Source organism: Nomia melanderi, chromosome 5 (assembly GCF_051020985.1).
Source record: "Nomia melanderi isolate GNS246 chromosome 5, iyNomMela1, whole genome shotgun sequence".
Lineage (NCBI taxonomy): Eukaryota > Metazoa > Arthropoda > Insecta > Hymenoptera > Halictidae > Nomia > Nomia melanderi.
The window spans coordinates 16,087,093-16,104,754 of NC_135003.1; the positions used below are offsets into that span (position 1 = coordinate 16,087,093).

At 39.8% G+C, this 17,662-nt stretch overlaps 1 protein-coding gene and 1 long non-coding RNA gene across 15 annotated transcripts in view; one reads left to right on the forward strand and one right to left on the reverse strand.

Annotated features, from left to right (window-relative positions):
- Positions 1–322: 322 nt before the first annotated feature.
- LOC116424486 (uncharacterized) lies at positions 323–12,801 on the reverse strand. Of its 10 annotated transcripts, none has more exons than XR_012998652.1 (5): positions 11,997–12,801; positions 11,765–11,910; positions 11,459–11,638; positions 6,336–6,450; positions 323–2,136 (listed from the first exon to the last, which is right to left on the reverse strand). It is a non-coding gene; the product is annotated as an uncharacterized LOC116424486 (long non-coding RNA). The 10 variants fall into 10 exon arrangements; XR_012998653.1 differs by having other exon boundaries at positions 6,258–6,450; XR_012998651.1 differs by lacking the exons at positions 323–2,136; positions 6,336–6,450 and adding exons at positions 7,563–9,563; positions 9,645–9,745 and having other exon boundaries at positions 9,837–11,638.
- The window catches only part of LOC116424481 (zinc transporter ZIP3), a 28,409-nt gene continuing 17,853 nt past the window's right edge, over positions 7,107–17,662 (forward strand). The window contains exons 1-7 of one of the 5 annotated variants that reach the window (XM_076367876.1): positions 13,057–13,068; positions 14,600–14,632; positions 15,001–15,253; positions 15,919–16,086; positions 16,506–16,667; positions 16,759–16,920; positions 17,228–17,435. In XM_076367876.1, coding sequence (XP_076223991.1) covers positions 15,030–15,253; positions 15,919–16,086; positions 16,506–16,667; positions 16,759–16,920; positions 17,228–17,435 — 924 coding nt within the window. In that variant the 5' untranslated portion in view covers positions 13,057–13,068; positions 14,600–14,632; positions 15,001–15,029. The other 4 variants (XM_031970945.2, XM_031970947.2, XM_031970946.2 and 1 more) reach the window with 4 other exon arrangements.

A 17,662-nucleotide genomic window follows, 5' to 3' on the forward strand; every position in this document is an offset into this window, starting at 1 on the left:
TATGTTTGGTTTTGTAAACTAAAGTATGTTTATATATACTAGAAACCTAATTGTAAATGCAGTTAATTGGTGAAGTATAAATTTGGAGATTTTGATTGTTGTAAGATTTATATAGTTTGAATTTGACCGTTAATTTCTCTTGATTTGGATATGTATCGTTAAGCTACACGCCTCGTTAGTTTTACAATGCTACATTAGTGTATTTTTAGAAGCAAGGATAATGTATAATTTACATCAACATTTACGTCGGTAACGAATTGCTGCCATAGATAAAATAGACAGAGTCTATGACGTAGCGACATCTGAGATAACTTTCGTGGAAACTTACCATCGGTAAAGCAGAATGTAGCACGACCTACCTAAAATTCACTTGTATCGAATTTGTTGAAAAATGATTTATTCGCAAGATTTTACAATTCAGTGGCTAGTGAATTATACGATTTTTGATGAAAATACTGTGAAATTCGGAAAATACAATTGTATCCGCATTTTAGGATGCAGGGAATCGTGCGAAGTTCACTGACCTCACCGGGTCGAAAACATAAAGGTGTAACCGGCATCCCCGGTTTATATACAAGAAACTAATTTCTACTTTTATGCCCGCATAAAAGTCTCACTGACATTTCCTCGGATGAAACGCTTGAAAGCATCAGCATGGACCGCTGCATTCTCTAAATGGTATTTCTTTACAACCGAAGATATTTCTTCCGCCTGTCGTTCCGGAGAAGAATGACTTTTCCCGCCCATTTATATCACCCGGAAGAAATAAGACAAAGTCCCAATTCGGTGATGAAATTGTTTAGTGTCGATTTTCGGAATCGAATAAACGGAGACGCCGGGTTCCCTGCCAGGGGATCGTGGTACCGTAACAGTTTAACGATTCTCATTGAATTCGTTTTCAGTTCGGGGGAACGTTAACGGTTACTTTCCCATGGCAGTGTCTAAAGAATGGGAAGAAAAATGTAGAATCCCCTTCATCCTTGACATTTAACGAAGTTTCCTTTCATCCAGTTTCTAATGTCATCGGTTGCACACTACTCGCTCGGAAAATATTTTCGCACGCCACGTTTCGTTCCACTCTACCCTCTTTTCTACTTTGATGAGAATACTCTAATTATTCACCCGCGTAATTACAAAATACAATACGTTCCAATTACCTCGACTGATTGAAGATCTTCGTCAATTGCTGGCGTTTCTTTTTCATAATTAAACATATGCACAAAGAATTTAGAAAGAAAGTTTGATGATACTCGTGCACCTTTATATTATATTGGCATCTTTATAATATAGAGAGCTAGTATCAAAAGATAATAAGAATTCCAATTCAGTTATTTCAAATACATTCAATAAATTCGATATTAATATTAGACTGTAATTCAGTCCATGCTGATAAGTTCAATTACTTCAAATACATTCAATATTTGACTGATATTTAGCAACAGTATTCACCACTAATAACTGAAATAATTATTCTGAGAAAATATAGAACAAAATTGTCTCATTACATTTCATTTTGGGCCTGAATAGTCCTCTTGACTGCATACCATATTACCACACGCGTGCAAATAATCAGAAATGCATTAAAGAATGCCTCCAATGAAGATTCTTCTGAATGGCATGGTATCGTAAACTCGCAGCTAAAATTTCAACTATTCCATCTGCGAATTTTTGTTTCCTTCTTACCAGGAAACTCGGTCTATCCGCGTGCAAAGGCACATCCTAAAGGTCGACCGTGATACGCTTTCTCCGTCCCCTTTTCAGGTTGCAATTTCTAACCGGCTCCATCCGAGGTTGGATCGGGTTTACGTGTTGCTCCTGTGAGCGATGACCTCTACAAGGAAAATTCTCGGACTCGGCTTTCCTCCCTCCCTCCCTCCGCCATGGCCGCCGGTGAAATTCCTCGTGGCATGTAATAGCCGCGTACCTGACGAGATTAACGATCCATCGTGTAGGCGCGGAGGAGATTTGAATAAATAGATTCTTCCCGTTTAGACGATTCCCGGACGATCCTCTGATTGCGCGTTCGGTAATTCCGGCGGACGGTGAGGTAAGTTTCACCCACGACATGGAAAATTTCGTGTGCGCTCTTCTACAGGGTGATACTTGTACGATGGCCGATGCGGTTGCTCGCAAAACCTGAGGACATGAAGAATCTGTTAAATCATCTATTCCAAGGAAACATTTGCCTCTTTGGAAACCGGTATTTTATGATTGTGTCAAGGGCATTTCAAGGTCATCGTAATTCTATCGAACACTGCAACTATGCAGTTAGACTTATAATTTCTTATAAAAATTGGAGTACTTTTCTTGAGATTTAAAATAATACTATACGTTTGTACATGTATTTTACAACTTGCAAGATTTTCACGGTTTCGATAATTGTAGAATTATAGAACCAGTCGTTTTGAGCTGGTTCTAGTGTTAATGAAGAGCTGTGAGTTTTTGAAATATCGGTGACACTTCAGTGAATACAAGTAGCCGAGTGAAGTATATGTCCATTGAACTCTGTTTTGAACGTCGTTCGTGTTTGAGGAACGTTTGACGTATTCTGAAACGGCGTGTACGTGTGACAAAGTAATTATTGCTAATACACAGAATGTGCCGCGAGCCATGACTCCAGCAACCATTATCCGGTCGTATTTTGCCGTCGAGTATTATTGCGTTTCGCGGATTCAACGTCCTCTAAAAGTCTGGTCACGGTAATAGAATAATTACGAGTGATTCCCGCGAACGGATGACGGAACCGCGAAATCCAATTGCCGGATTGACGTTAAACGCCGCCGGATAATTGATGACCGGTAATTTGCGATTGTTTCCGATCGTCGGAATTCTCATCCCGATTACGTCGGTCCGCCATCTTCGGTTTCAGAACGAAACGCTGACTCCGGGAACGCTCGTAAATCCCACGCTTCTTTCCTCGCGTGAGTGTCCAACCGATTTTCAGTAAAAACGATGAACGTTCTTCCTACTGGAAGGACAATGTTGTCTGAAACAATTATGAAAATCTTTCTTTCCGGAAAAAAAATATTTTCCAGAAGAAACAAAACATTTGCGTGCACATTCACTGCGATTCGATGGTTACAATTGCAATTTGCGTCAACGCGCTAATAGGAATCGGCATGAAATTAGTTACCGGGAAAGAATTCAAATGTAAATCAATTGTAATTGTACAATTCAAATTCAATTGTAAATCAAAGTCTGAACAGATGCACTCTTGGAGTTTCTATAGCGAAATTTTAGAAAACTGAAGTGCTCGGTAGTTTAGTGTTAATATTGACTAGTGGTGGTGTGTAATATCTGTTGATATTATACTTCGACATAATGCGTCGAGCTTTTTAACACTAGGTTTACGGAACGCGTCAAATTGACGCATATTGGATCTTAGAAATATTATTTCATCAATTCTTTTAGGAATAATAGAATGAAGTGTACAACAAATGCCCGTAAACCTAGTGTTAAACATATTCGCAGGCGAGTAGACGCTTCGCTAAGGTTTCCTCCTCCGTTTTCTGAAGTTTTCTTTTGCGTAGCCGACTTCCACGTTCGCGCAGTATTGCATTTCCCGTGTGTCAGCGGGCACGCAGCTTTCGCCGAGTGGCAGAGAAAGATGATCCACGAAAGCGGCGCGACGATCTGTGAATCGTGATCCTCGAGACGACTTATCGCGTCAGCCTCTTCCGCGTCGCTGATTCATTGAGCGTAATGATAATGGAATTCGTACGCTAAATAACCAACGTTAATGGGATTCCTTCGTCCAATAACTCAATGACAATGGAGTTCGTGTGATTTAGTAACTCAGCCTCTTCAGGGCGCTAAATTTTTCACTAGGAACATTGTTTTCCAGCGGGATGTGGACAACATTCTTGGAAACTGACTAATGAGAAAACGTGCGTAACTTGGGAACGAAAATATTTTGATGCTTCGCATATCGATGCATCATGCAAAGTTTGTATTATGTATATTGTATATTATTGCTATAATTAAATCAAGTGGTAACTAACTCTCATTACGCATGAATCTTTTGTGATCGAGAGCTTTTCAGTTCCGAAGATTTCCATGATAAAAACCACGTATCGATCTGTGACTATTGGAACAATTGAATAATTCAGTTGCAGCTTTCGATTTTAGATATCAAAGCTCGGAGTCATCGACATTCGACCGCAGAGTTAATAATAATGAACGAAATACACCTAATCTATTCATAGATGCTATTTTTAATCCTTGCTTCGCGGATGATGCATATCACGAGAATCTAGCGTAGGTTTCGATGTGCCTTTTACTCAAGACTCCAAGATCCGTTGTTTAAACAGAATTTACTTTCAGATTTCTCTGATAGACCTTCGAAGTGATACGAGTCGAAGAATTTTGAAGACAACACAATTCGAGGAATGCTTCCCGTTAACGGCAGACAATCTTTTTCTCAGAACGGAAGGAAACAAAGGTGTTTATTCCGAGAGAGCCGTGCGCACCTTTCTCCCTGCGCATTTCCTGCTACGTCTCCGTCCCTCTGACTCCAGTCCCTGTGCCAAGGTTATCTGAGAACATCTTCAAGGAATTTGTTTACTTCGTTATAAACCAATATACAAACAAAAAGTAATTCATTTACGTAAATGTTACTGCGAACTTCACGTAAAGCGAGTTCGGCGTCTAACTTTTCTCTGGAAAAGATTTTCAATATGGAGGATTAAGACAATGACGTGTCATCAGAAATGATTAAAAGAGACTGCAACCTGTCGACAATCGCAGAAGTACCCATAGCAACAGAAGCTGATGTCACTCAAAGGACAAACCTCGAGCAGTCGCGCAGATTTATCTCGAAAAATCTCTAACAATAAAGATTTCCGTGTTTCCCAATCGTCAAACGGATTAGTCACAATGACGTCCTCAGCACGAAACGCTGAAGTTCTTTAATTGCAACGCGGAAGAAGGACACGGCGTCGCGCAAATCGTGCGTGTCGGTTTGCCGATTCTTCGGCCGGACGAATAACAAAATCGCCGACGTCGGAACGGCGCGTTAGATGCTTTTGTCGTTCACGGATCGGTTGTTCCGATGCGAGATCACAATCGAGCCATATTAGAAACGAGCACGCCATCGATGGAACAGCGTGTGTGTGTAGCGAACAGCGCAATCTTGAAGGTGTTGCGCTCACAAGCACCGAAAGGCAACCATGTTAGAGCTCTCCGCGAAGCTTCCACTTTCCTTTCTCAGATTGATCTGTTCAAGACATTTTTTAATTAACATTCGCTTGTTAGACAGTCCTAGAGATTGAACTTTCGTTAATATACTATCAATCGGGGAGATCTCCCTTTTCCTTTGGCAATGTACCTGCCCATTGTCTTCTGGCTTCTTCACTTTCTTTCCTCTTTTGTTTTCTTTATAATTAAGCAACTGGAAATAAAGGATCCTTGCTGGTAAGTTTAAAACGTCTTCTATGCTGCATCAGATCTTTAACCATGTATTATTTACTTTTGCTACTAAGCTCAAAATGTTTCTATCAGCAGTTTAGAAAAAACGCAAAACTGTCCACTGCACTTTATGTGCAAATTTTCTTTCAAGATAATATATTGATAATAACAAAATAGCTGCTTTGATCTATGCGCATGTCTCACTCGTCATTGTAAGGGGTTAATTTCAGAAGACTGCTGCACCCTTGTGGACAATGCAGATCAACGATGTTTATTACTGTTACTAGTAATTTGCTACTGCGCGAGGTATTCAACATTCCGAATACCACTCGGAAAGGAGCTTTTCCTTCGTTTATGGGTAAATCGAAACGAAGCGGACCGCGAGGTACTAGATCGGTCAATATTCGCCAAATGAGTATGCAAATGGTGCAGTAGGAAATAGTCACCGGTGTCCATTTTTACCGGCGGGCGTGACGCAACGTCGATCGTCGAGGAACGAACAAAACGGAAAGCAATGAAAAAGGCTGTTACAGATAATCCGACGGTCGTCGCGGTGGATTGCATAATTATATGAACAGATGACGCATGACAGAAGAGACGAATAAAAAGGAAAAAAACACCGAAGATGTCGATCGTATCTCCGGCATAAAGATGAATAACGAGGAAAACAATGCGGTTGAAACGATGATGCATAGATACACGATTGCACGTGTATAAATACGACCGTCTCGGCATTCTAATATATCCATCGCGATGTAACAACGCTTCCATTTTAGTTGTTCACTCGATAGAATCGATAACGCGTTCAAGTTTGCGGAATCCAAGTTCTGACTCTAGTTTATGCAAATCACCCTGGGAATCCACAGACTCGACGCAACTGCAGGCGCGAAGCTAGGGGAATATTCTTCGTTGCGATCCTTATCTCTGACCTCGAAAGTCTTCAGACTGAGGTTCCCAGGTCCAGAAGTTACTAGACACTTGTGATCAGCTTCTACGAAGTTCAGCAGATCAATACTTTTTCATAAATCCACAAGCTCCACAGACCTGAAACACCAAAACATCCTCTATAACACTTCATCTCATACCATTTCTTCATAAAACTTCTGACTGTGTATTCATCAAGACTTCAATTGGTTTATATTTCAGTATAAGTACTACTAAATCAACTTCTTCAACGATTTCTCACAGCATCAGTACTTCTTCAATAACAGAAATCAGTTCTAGTGTTAATATCCTCCAACTAGAGCAGTGTCCATCTTCCTAGGCGAGACTACCAAGATCCTCTATCCCCAAAGTGTCCAAAGCACAAACCAGTCCAGGTACATACGTATAAAGATCATTTAGCTAAGCTGAATGATTGAATTCTCATCTGATTGCTGATTCCTCAATACACTTATCAATAACCAATAGAAAACTATGAACAAAGCACAGCAACAGACTCCTCTCGTCCGTCATCTAGCCACAGTCTCTACGATGCTCATAAATCAAAGTGATCCGATGGATCATTGGTAAAACGTCCATGCCCGATCCATCATATTACACCGCGATTAGACGGCCAGCACAGGCGACACTATTTACGGGTACGTCACGTCCGCACACGTGACCCGGGTGAATCGTCGATCGAACGGTCAGCCAGGAATCCCCCGAGCCAGCAGGAGAAACGCATGCACACCGCGCGTTAGGGAATCCCGAGAAACAGGTACGAAAGTACCATCCACCGGCACCCGGTTACTCTCTCTCGCGGCTCGGCGTCGGGCTCTTCATTCACGCATCCGACTCAGCGCGCTGCGGTTCGCGATCAAGCACACTCCGACCGCCATCCGGACGTCTCCGACGCGTGTCCTGCGATCGCTGGTTCGGTTACGCTCTGTACATGTGAGAATCTGTATTATCTTTCTTTTATCCGCCAGCCGGTCTCTGTTCGTTCCCATTCTATCGTCCTGGGGATACACGTGTGCCTACATGTATCGGGTGTATATTGTGGCGATCCGTTTACCTCGGGGTTGCCCGTTGTTCCGAGCAACCAGTGCGACGTGCCGAGTGTCCGCAGCTCATTATCGTAACAGGCTCCATTGATGTTGGCGTTTCTTGTGGTCTGTTCAGTGCGAGGTGTTTACGCGAGATTCTTCGAGCGAGGAGAGCGGTCGCGTCTGAAATCGTGAGACCGGTAAATGTTACGGAAAGTGATCAATGAAGTTTTTATTTTGACGATGTTTCATGGGGGAGGAAGTATCGTCATTCTTGGGAGATTATTATTTATTTGTGAGATAATTTGTTTGCGATGTAGATTGTGTGAATATTTCATCCCTTAATTTTTGGAGAGATTTGTGTAATATTGGACAGCTTGACTATAATTGTTCCTTTAGGAATATTATTTTTTGATTGAATATTTATAGTGTATAAGGGATAGAATTTTATTCATTCGCAATTATTCTTATTCCACGTGATTCAGAAATCCTTGTTATCATCGATCGTTTCATTCAGAAATTTTTATAAGTGACCGGGACGTTTCTTATTTATCAGCACATCCTCTACCCGTGGAACATCGATCATCGACTACTTACACCTGTTAAAACTGTTTCGATTAATCGGTTATCTTGATCGACGCTAAGTGTTTTGCGCCAACTTTTCTACACTTTACAATAACTGTAAGGAATAATACCCAATTCTTCATTCGCAGATAAGAAAACCACGGATTATGTTTAATTGAATTCCTTTCTCTTCAATTCTTAAACTATTAACGTTAACTTCGTTTCCCATCATATCTTTCCATCGAAATTAACGTTTCTTATTTAAAACTACTAAAGTTACAATTTCTTACCCCTTTTTTTTTAACGGATTTCAGTTTCATCAGAATTATAATTTCTAGCTTATCACCGGAAGTATTAACTTACCCTACGATTTTCGCAAGTGAATAGAGCTATGTCTACCATTAGTAATTTAGTAGAAACGAATTCGATGCTTATCCTCTAAAAATTAAAGATCAATAACAGACAAGCAGCGTCGGGTTGACGCAACAATTTCGACGTCCTTTGTACGTAGTTAACAAAAGAATTATTCTCCTCGAGACGAACGTCTGTTTCCAAACTATTGTAACGCGTATAAAGGACACCTCTTTCTTCGACTTTATCGGCGCAGCTAACGAACAGTTGGGAATTCTTTTTATTCCCCGTAAAAGAACGTCGAAACTTTCGCAGCAACCCGACACTTCACTCATATAAAACACACTTGGCCAGACTTTACTCCGGCAGAGCCAAAAATCCTAAACCCAGAATTTCAAGAGCCGTGATCAGACGAATGTTATAATTGTACACTATCTATAACCTATTTTAAACAATAAGTTCGCATACATGAAAAATACTTAAAGATTTATATTCTTTAGTTTATTTATATTTTTACTACATTAAAGAATTCGTTTGTGTCAACGATATTCGTTCTACCTTGATTAACCAGTTAACTGTGTCTTAAAACTCTTACTGCTAACTTTTTCAACGATGGATTTTTTATTTTCTGAGACAAACATGTAATTCTTCGTTTCGCTTTAATTTTTCACAATAAGAGATTTTTCAAACTAAATTCCACACTTAACTGGTTAAAGAGAGCACTGACGACGTAGAACCACAGTTTAGTCAAGTATGACACAAGAGACGGATAGAATAATATTTAGATTCGTCGAACTCAAAATTTTCGTCGAGAATCTACCACGATATCGCAGAAGAATTAGATAAGATTCCGATCCGAAGTAAAATATTGCGGGCCTTCGGTCCCCGAGATAATGCTGGCCGAAAGGGGTCCGGCCGAGATCGGAACCCCGGGACTGCAAATTGCGGGGAAAAACGTTGGAACTTGTAACTGTTCGAATCGATTTTTTGGACGATTATGCCGGCCGAAACTGGTTTCGCGGACATGTTTGCGGCCGGCGCACAAGACTCCCGTTTCAACCAGTCATCATTGGTACTTCGACAGGGATCGTCGATCCTCGCGAGCCCTGTCAAATCGTGCCATCGACCGAGCACGATAAGAACAATTTCCGAAGGACATTCGAAACATGATTAACCCCTTAATACATTCCACTGTGATCTCTTTTGCAACAGAGCTATTTTATTGTTCCTAATCTGTTAGAAGGCAAAAATTCTTCGTCTACGTCTCCATTTACTCTGAATTACAAATAGGAAAATATTCATTTTGGACTCGAGGGAGTTAAGTGACATTTGTTCGATTTTATTTGAAATTTTTACCATGAGTGAAGATAGAGGATATTGCAAGGGGTAATATTCGTCGAAACTCCTGTGCAGTCGAGAGTTTTCTTAACGTATTCCAAAAGATCCTTGGATTTTCGCTGTTTCACGATTGGAACCGTTCACATGGTAAAAACATTCGTGAAAGTTCCTTTGTTAGTCGATTAAACGTGCATACATTCGTGAACTTACTGTGTTACGGTCTTAATTCCAGACAAATTGATCCTTGAGCTCAAGGATCATTTCGCGGCTTATTTGTTCTAATGAAACTAGAGTTCACTGATGTTCCAGACGATTCGTTGAATCTGGTGTACTCGTGTGAACTTAAGATAACTGAAAGACAGATGAAAATATTTTTATATTTCTCGTTTTTTGAAATCTGAAAACTTGGAAGACTTTGATACTTTTCGACACTTCCAAAAATTTACTGAAAACTGTTCGATATCTTTGAATCCTTGCGAAAGACTTCGTTTAGTGGATACGTTAGAAATATTCCAGCTGCGGAAACAAGAGAGTTTAAATCGATTAGAGAATCGCAGGATCCGAGTTGCGTTAGCGTGGAATCGGGTACGTAATAGAAATTCGCAGGTGGGAAATGTACGTTCAAACGAACCGCGGGCAAATATTGACAAAAAAGGGGACACACGCGTCAGTCTCGCGGTTGCAAACACTGATCGGCTAATCGATCGTCAATAATACATTTTATCGTTTTTTAAACACATTTTCATTAGAATTGGAACGAGCCAGGACGCTAAAGTCTTACGCAAACATAACGACATCAATCTTCACACGATACGAAGCATCGCACGGTGAATTCAAATGATTTTGCAACAGAAAAACAGAATTACTGAAACATTGAATGAGAAATTTCAAATTCAAATATAATTACGTCAGCATTTATACTATTCACGCTATAATTAAATACATTTATGCTGTTCACGCGTTATACTATTTACAAAGTTAACTATTTAACACGTTGACTTGAGAATTCTAAGTATTCTGTATGTTATTACACTTTAACGATGTTAACCCTTTGAACTCTGTAGGCTCCAATATTGCACCAGTTATATGAAATATTTTAACGAATCAAAGAAACTACCCTAAAATTACATTCTCCACACATCCAAATTTTCTAAGGAAAATAAAAAACTGAAGGGATGTTACATTTTTCATTTTCACTAGAGATACCATAAAAATTAGTCACAGTTAAATGGTACTAAAAATAATTACTACTAATCTGATATCACAGTAGTGTTACACTATTATTTAGTTACTTGTTACTAAACATTTCTATCTGAATTTTCTTACCATTGTTCTCCAGCGATTTAAAAGCTCTGGTCATCGACGACCACGGAAATCAACGTGTTAACCCTTTGCACTCGAAAGGTGACTCTCAGTCACCTTGATTTGATACAGCAAAATTATAAAGTCTATATATAATATTAAGCTTTGTATAGTGTATCAATACGTGGAACATTGAAATAAAATATCTTTCCTTCTTAATTCATACATGTTTTCTCATTAATTAGTTTCAAAGATCGTTTGTATCCTATCAGAAAATGTTGCATATTTCTAGTGAAAAACTTTGCGAAGGGTTAACATGTAAGAAAGAAATCAATACATTTAAACCACAATCATTATAATAGTGATGCTAAGTTCAACAAAACCAATACAGTCAGTCGTGATCATTGTATCAACAATTTACCAGTCACTGGTTTTATTGCAGCTTCAGTGAGCATTGCCCCAGCAACAAACGTTAAACCGATAATGAATCGAACATGGCAGTCACTTCGGTCAACTATGTTGCCGTTTACCTTGGGGTAGACGCAAAAGTCATTTCTCCCCTCCCCTTTTTCTTCAAACCCCGCCGGAGGAGCATAGCGGGCATACTTTCACTGTATCCAGCGCAGCTCGCGGTACTGTGCAGTACCATTCGTTCTCGACGCCCCTTCATTTTGTTCCCGGCTTTAATGACCGCTCCGGCCGATTGGTTTCTGTCGAAAACAAACGAAAACGCCGGGAAACAATATACATAAGTGGCCATTACCGCTACGCAATAAGGAATTTCCATTTGAACAGGGAAAAAAGAAATAACAATTGCTGCGCGACACGGCGCTCACCAGGTTCCTCGTGATCTGCGAACGCATTGGAAACATGCGCTGAGAAACTTCAGCAAACGTACTCACATACAGAGTGTCCCACTTAACCACTTATGGCTTGAATATCATTCTCATTTTATGCTATCTCTGCTCTCCATAGTGCGGCGCTGTGCAAAAAACATATCTGTTAAATAAGAATGTCTCCTCTCTTACCGAACATGATGGACATGCGTACGATGGTACGTTAAAGTACCATTTTTTTTATTGTATATTAACCCCTCGCCTTATGATTTCTTTCTGAACTCTCACCGATACTACTACTGTCATTAACCCTTAGCACTCCAGGTGTTATATTGTTTACACGTGTAACATGTTGATAGGCGTCTCATTTTTCACATGGAAAAATTCATATCGTCATCACGCATTTCATCGCGAATTTCAAATATTTCCAAAATATTTTAGACAAATTTAGAAACTGCCTCGATAAAAAGACCCCCAGTCGCCGATGATAAACGTTATCGATCGACTTATTGATTGCAAATTAAAAATAGAACAAACCGCAGATTTCCTGTGAATTTGAAAATGGAGCGTAAACAAATTTTCAAACGTCAACGGTTGTTTGTATCGGGTCGTGATAAAATAATCGATTTCTCTGTTTATTTGAATAATCAGTACCGTTTCTCCAAACGCCCATTAAAGATGACGGAATGATCAAAAAGATATGATCTTCTAATCCAATATTCAATAATGTATTACTTATCATTCATTAACTATAAAACAATCGCTCTCTTAACAAAGAAAAAAAGCATTCTCGGACGAGATCGCGAAGCAGAAAATTATAACCTACAAATATTCGTAATTTTCGACGATACGTTCTACCTGGTTTACCAAGGCTTTATGCGAAATCTTTTCCATTTCCTGATTTTACTCGTCGTTCAAATCCCAATTTGCCGTGGTCCGTCAACGGCCACGTTTAGTACCTATATAACGATAACCGAACGCATTCACTTATATTAGCTATTATTCCCGACCGTGACGAATCTTATCACACCTACCGAGAACTTCAATGATCTCGAAGCAGTGTCGTCGCCGACACTTACACGCGGTCTCTATATATAACCGGCTCCCGGGAAAAGTTAGACGACTCGTAGTGTGTGAACTATAACGATACTGTCTGACACCTGAAGTGTCCTCAGTTGAATAATAACGGGTCAGTCGAACAGGTGTCGCGACGCATTTACGCAGCTACATTCAAGCATCGCGAATTTTGAATTAGGTGAGTTGGTAATGACGTGAAGCGAGTTGATTGTGCCGTTGCAAACGAGGTTCAACCGTTAAATTTCATACGGATCATCTCATCTTTTTTTCTACAACTGAACTCATGATACTATTTTATTGAAACTATTCTTATTAGTATAATTATTATTATCGATTGAATGGAACACGAGCTTCGATCGAACCGGGAAAAATTGTTGACTATTAGATACTCACAATGCAATTCGCACTTTATCTCGGCACTAAAGTGAGACTGAAATTGTGTTGATTTTACTTAATCGCGGTGGTAATTCAATAACTGTCGGTGTGAATCATGCGTTTCATCGCATCTGCACATTCCGGCACTGGCACGGATCCAGTGGTGTCGAAAGTAGGAAAAGGGAGCCGAACTACGGCGCACTAATTATAGCGGAGAATAAAAATATTTCCTTACGCATTTTACAAACGTATTACTCTGAGGACACTTACGTGGACATTTATTTCGAATAGCACGATTCCAAAACGAACGGCCGGACGCTTTATCATCGCTGCATTTATTTCTAGATATCTCGAGTTCGATATATCTATTCCCGATTGCGAAATGTTCACGCCCGTATCGCGTTTTCAAAACCAATTTCAAGTGGCACGTAATCGATACGTGATTCAATATCTTAATATTCGATACTCATGGACATTGTACATTTATTTTATTTCGTCCGGCGAAATTTCGTTGGCGAAAATCTCGAAGCTCTATTAATAACGCGACGAACCTAGCATTAAATGAATAAACGTATCTGTAACCTTATCAATAAAAATAGTAATCGAATGTTTTTTTTCGTCCATCGATCGTTTTCTTGGTTAAAGTTTAAACGTTCAATTTTAAAGATATTTTCACGTCTGTAGTTTTTACGTAGTGGATACCGATGAATACTGTTTTAGTGTTGCCGAATGGAAGTTTTAAAAATAATAAAATATACGGCCTCCGGTAAATGAAATTTTTTACGGCCTTCCGGATTTACGTTTGTCGTTCGTCGCGCAGAGCTTCTGCTACCTTCACATCGTTCGGGGTGAAATTATTTTCGCATATTGTTTCACAAAAACGGCAATAACGTCGCTCGTGAGACGGCGCGATAATACAAACAACTCCATAACGGTCGATAAAATAAAGCCCCGTGTAGACCGATAAACTGTGTATCAGATGTTGCCCTGATAAAAAAGAATTCTTCGTTTTCCGACGGTCACGTACTTACTTACCAAGAAATCCAATTATACTCCGATGTCACATTAGTGTAATCGATCGTTACTTTTGTGTGAAGCACAATGACGAGATGTGAAAATAGGAAGAAAAGCAATTGAACACTTTGTCACATGCTACAACAAGATTACGAAACAATTCCTTTTTAGCCGTATCTCATGCGTCACAATGTTACCGACGTGCAGAACGATTGATCACGTTTCGTTTGTTACACACTTGTACCCGTATCACTTCATCACCCACTACTTTAATTAATAATTCGTAAACAACGCAAAATGTTCGAATATCAGCATTTTAAATTCTGAAAAACACCGACTGCCTCAATTGAGAATTTATGAAAATTACAGATTCGACAATACCATCGTTAATTATTTATTACGGTATAATTAGAATGTAATAAAATATCAAATTTCTTACACTGAACAGAATCATTTAATTAAATTCTATTGTTTCTGACTTCAACCGTATGCAACTTAACCTATTTCCTACTTTCACTGCAAATTATTTTTCCCATTTGCACATCGAATTTGATTCGCGAAATGAAATAAAAAGTTTGATGAAGAACTGTAATTAAAGATTAACGAGCACTTCGATGGTTTTACAGCCATCGACATCACGTGTGAATTTAACCATCTCGAAAATAGCGCGACTCGTGGGAACCAGAGGAAATAGGTTAATGGCTTCTTGCTTTTTATCCACGATTCGATAAATTCTAACTGAAAATTTCCTTTAAATTTATTGTTCTTAGTATACCTCGATAAAAGGAATAAAGGAACCATGTCTCCGAGGGACGATAATTGGCTGATGCGAAGACTAATGTCTCATACGGATTCCCATCACGAAGAGGAGGAGCACCACGAGACCGTAGACATGTCTAGGGTACTAATTGCTAAAGGTGTCACTATGGTCATCTTATGCGTAGTCAGCACGTGCATGGGCATTCTGCCGATGCAAATGGCAAAATGTTTGAAATGGAACACCACCGGCGTCACAAATCCTAGGTATAACAATTTCCGTCGGCTGGTTTTGATACAATAGACTTCTGAATATCACACCATAGTCAACCATTGCAGATCACAATAACAAACGTCAATTAAAAAAATTTCTACCGGGCAACCAAACCTGTAGACCTAATATCTAACACGTCGCACGATTTCATAGAGTAAAATAAAAATGGAAAAAATATTAAATCGTTTGATTGAATTATAGAAATATTTCTAAATCATTGTTCAATTGAATTACAGTATTTCGATTCGATTGGGAGTCACCGGTGACCCCCGTGGCGTACGTGTCAATCCTATCGATACATTCGATTAAATTTTCTTTGTCCAATAACCTTATCTCAGAAGTAAACATTAATTGTTACCTCAACTGCACCGTCAGACAGTCAATTTACTTTCTTGTTTGCCTGTGATCCTCTTAATGATTAACCTTAGCGTCAGTCTCGAAACGGGTGAATCCCCTCTGACCAAAGCGATAACCCAGTTACATGTGGGTCGTTGAAAGTAAATACGTTGGGCGTGAAGTTTGCGCATTCCGTTATCAGCGTGACGATCGAGGTGTAACGGTTACAAAGACGACCCCCGTGACGTAACCCCGTATTACGAGCGCAACATCGGGTCGATAAGCTAGGATTACACTGACCAATCTGTACTCGTTACGGTAGGTCGAGCAAGTTAGTGAGCTTGCTGCTAGGATTCGGCGGTGGTGTACTGTTCTGCACAACTTTCCTTCACCTACTGCCGGAAGTGAAGGAAGGGGTGGAAGATCTCACCAACGAGGGAAAGCTTCCTTCACTGAGCTTCTCGCTGGCCGAGGTTCTTACTTGTGCTGGGTAAGTTTGAAATCATTGAAATTTTTAATAACATTCTATGATATTGAAGTATTATAATAAGATTAGTGAAAGGTATAATCGAGGTAAATATTGGAAATGATAAATGCATTGTGTATTATTGAGAGATTTGTACTTAGGAACTAGGTGACAATTCTTAGGTTACCATATGAGAGTTCCATCTTTCCCGCCATTTCTCTTATTTTGTGGTTACTAATTGGAATCAAATATTGGACATGATAAATACATTATGTATTCTTGAAAGATAGATATTTAGAAACTGGGTGGCAATTCTTAGGTTACCATATAAGAATTTCATCTTTCAATTTCTCTCATTTTGTATTTACTAATTGAAATCAATTTTACTCTACCATTTTAGAAATACCGAACACTACTGACCACTCGAATGCATGGATTTTCAGATTTTTCATTATGTACTTGGTCGAGGAGTCGGTGCACACGCATTTGAGGAAGAAACAAGCCCAACGCGAGGACTCTTCCAAGAAGGATGTCAGCAGGAGCACGAACGAGCTGGTGGAGAATGGACAAACGCTGCCGAACTGCGTCAGCGGGCATTCTCACTTGTAAGAACGATGCTTACCAGCCGGTATTGGACCCGGCCATAAATCGTATGGAAATTACGCGGTGATAAAAGTATGTTCGTTATTATTGTAGCAACGGCCACGGCCATTCGCACCACTTGCCGGTCATAATGGACGAGAAAGACGACTTCGTCATAAGCTCCCTACGAGGATTATTAATAGTTCTCGGTTTGTCCGTGCATGAATTATTCGAAGGCCTTGCTATTGGGCTGGAGAGTTCAGCTACTTATGTCTGGTAGGTTATCAATTGACGATGGAATTCCGTTTAATGGTGCACAGGGAAAAAGCCTGTGTGCACATAAACTCGAGCCATCAACAGATGTTTATGCAAATTTATGTTTTCCGGCCTTGTATACAAGATTAGGAATGATATTTTTAGTGTACTTTGCATATTTACATATTACTATAAACGTATACGTATCCAAAGTCACACGAGTCTATTTTAAATGAATACCGAATTGGTTACTATTTAAGCAATTTCCTTTATACATCCGAATTACGTAAGTCTTCAAGAAATTAAAAACGTTTTATGCTTCTCGCAGGTACATGTTCGGCGCGGTTGCAGCTCACAAATTCGTCATAGCGTTTTGCATCGGCGTGGAGCTGATAGCGTCCAAAACCAGGCAGTACCTCTCCATCATTTACGTCTGCACGTTCGCGGTCGTTTCTCCTTTGGGGATCGCCATAGGAATGTTTCTAGTCGGCGGCGGAAGCGCTGCCTCTAGTGGCATACTTCCGGTCTTATTGCAGGTATATACTTCTCGCGTTACTGCGACACTTGTTTCATTTGTCAACGCACGCCGTCCTCCTATTAACAGATTGGTATTGGTTCACCGTGCGAACCTGAAATTCACAAGAAAGCCAAAACTCATCTGAAACCACTGTAAACATTGTAACACCAGTTTGAATGGATTGCAAAATCTTATATAGGTCCACCGTGCAAACCTGAAATTCACAAGAAAGCCAAAATTCACCCA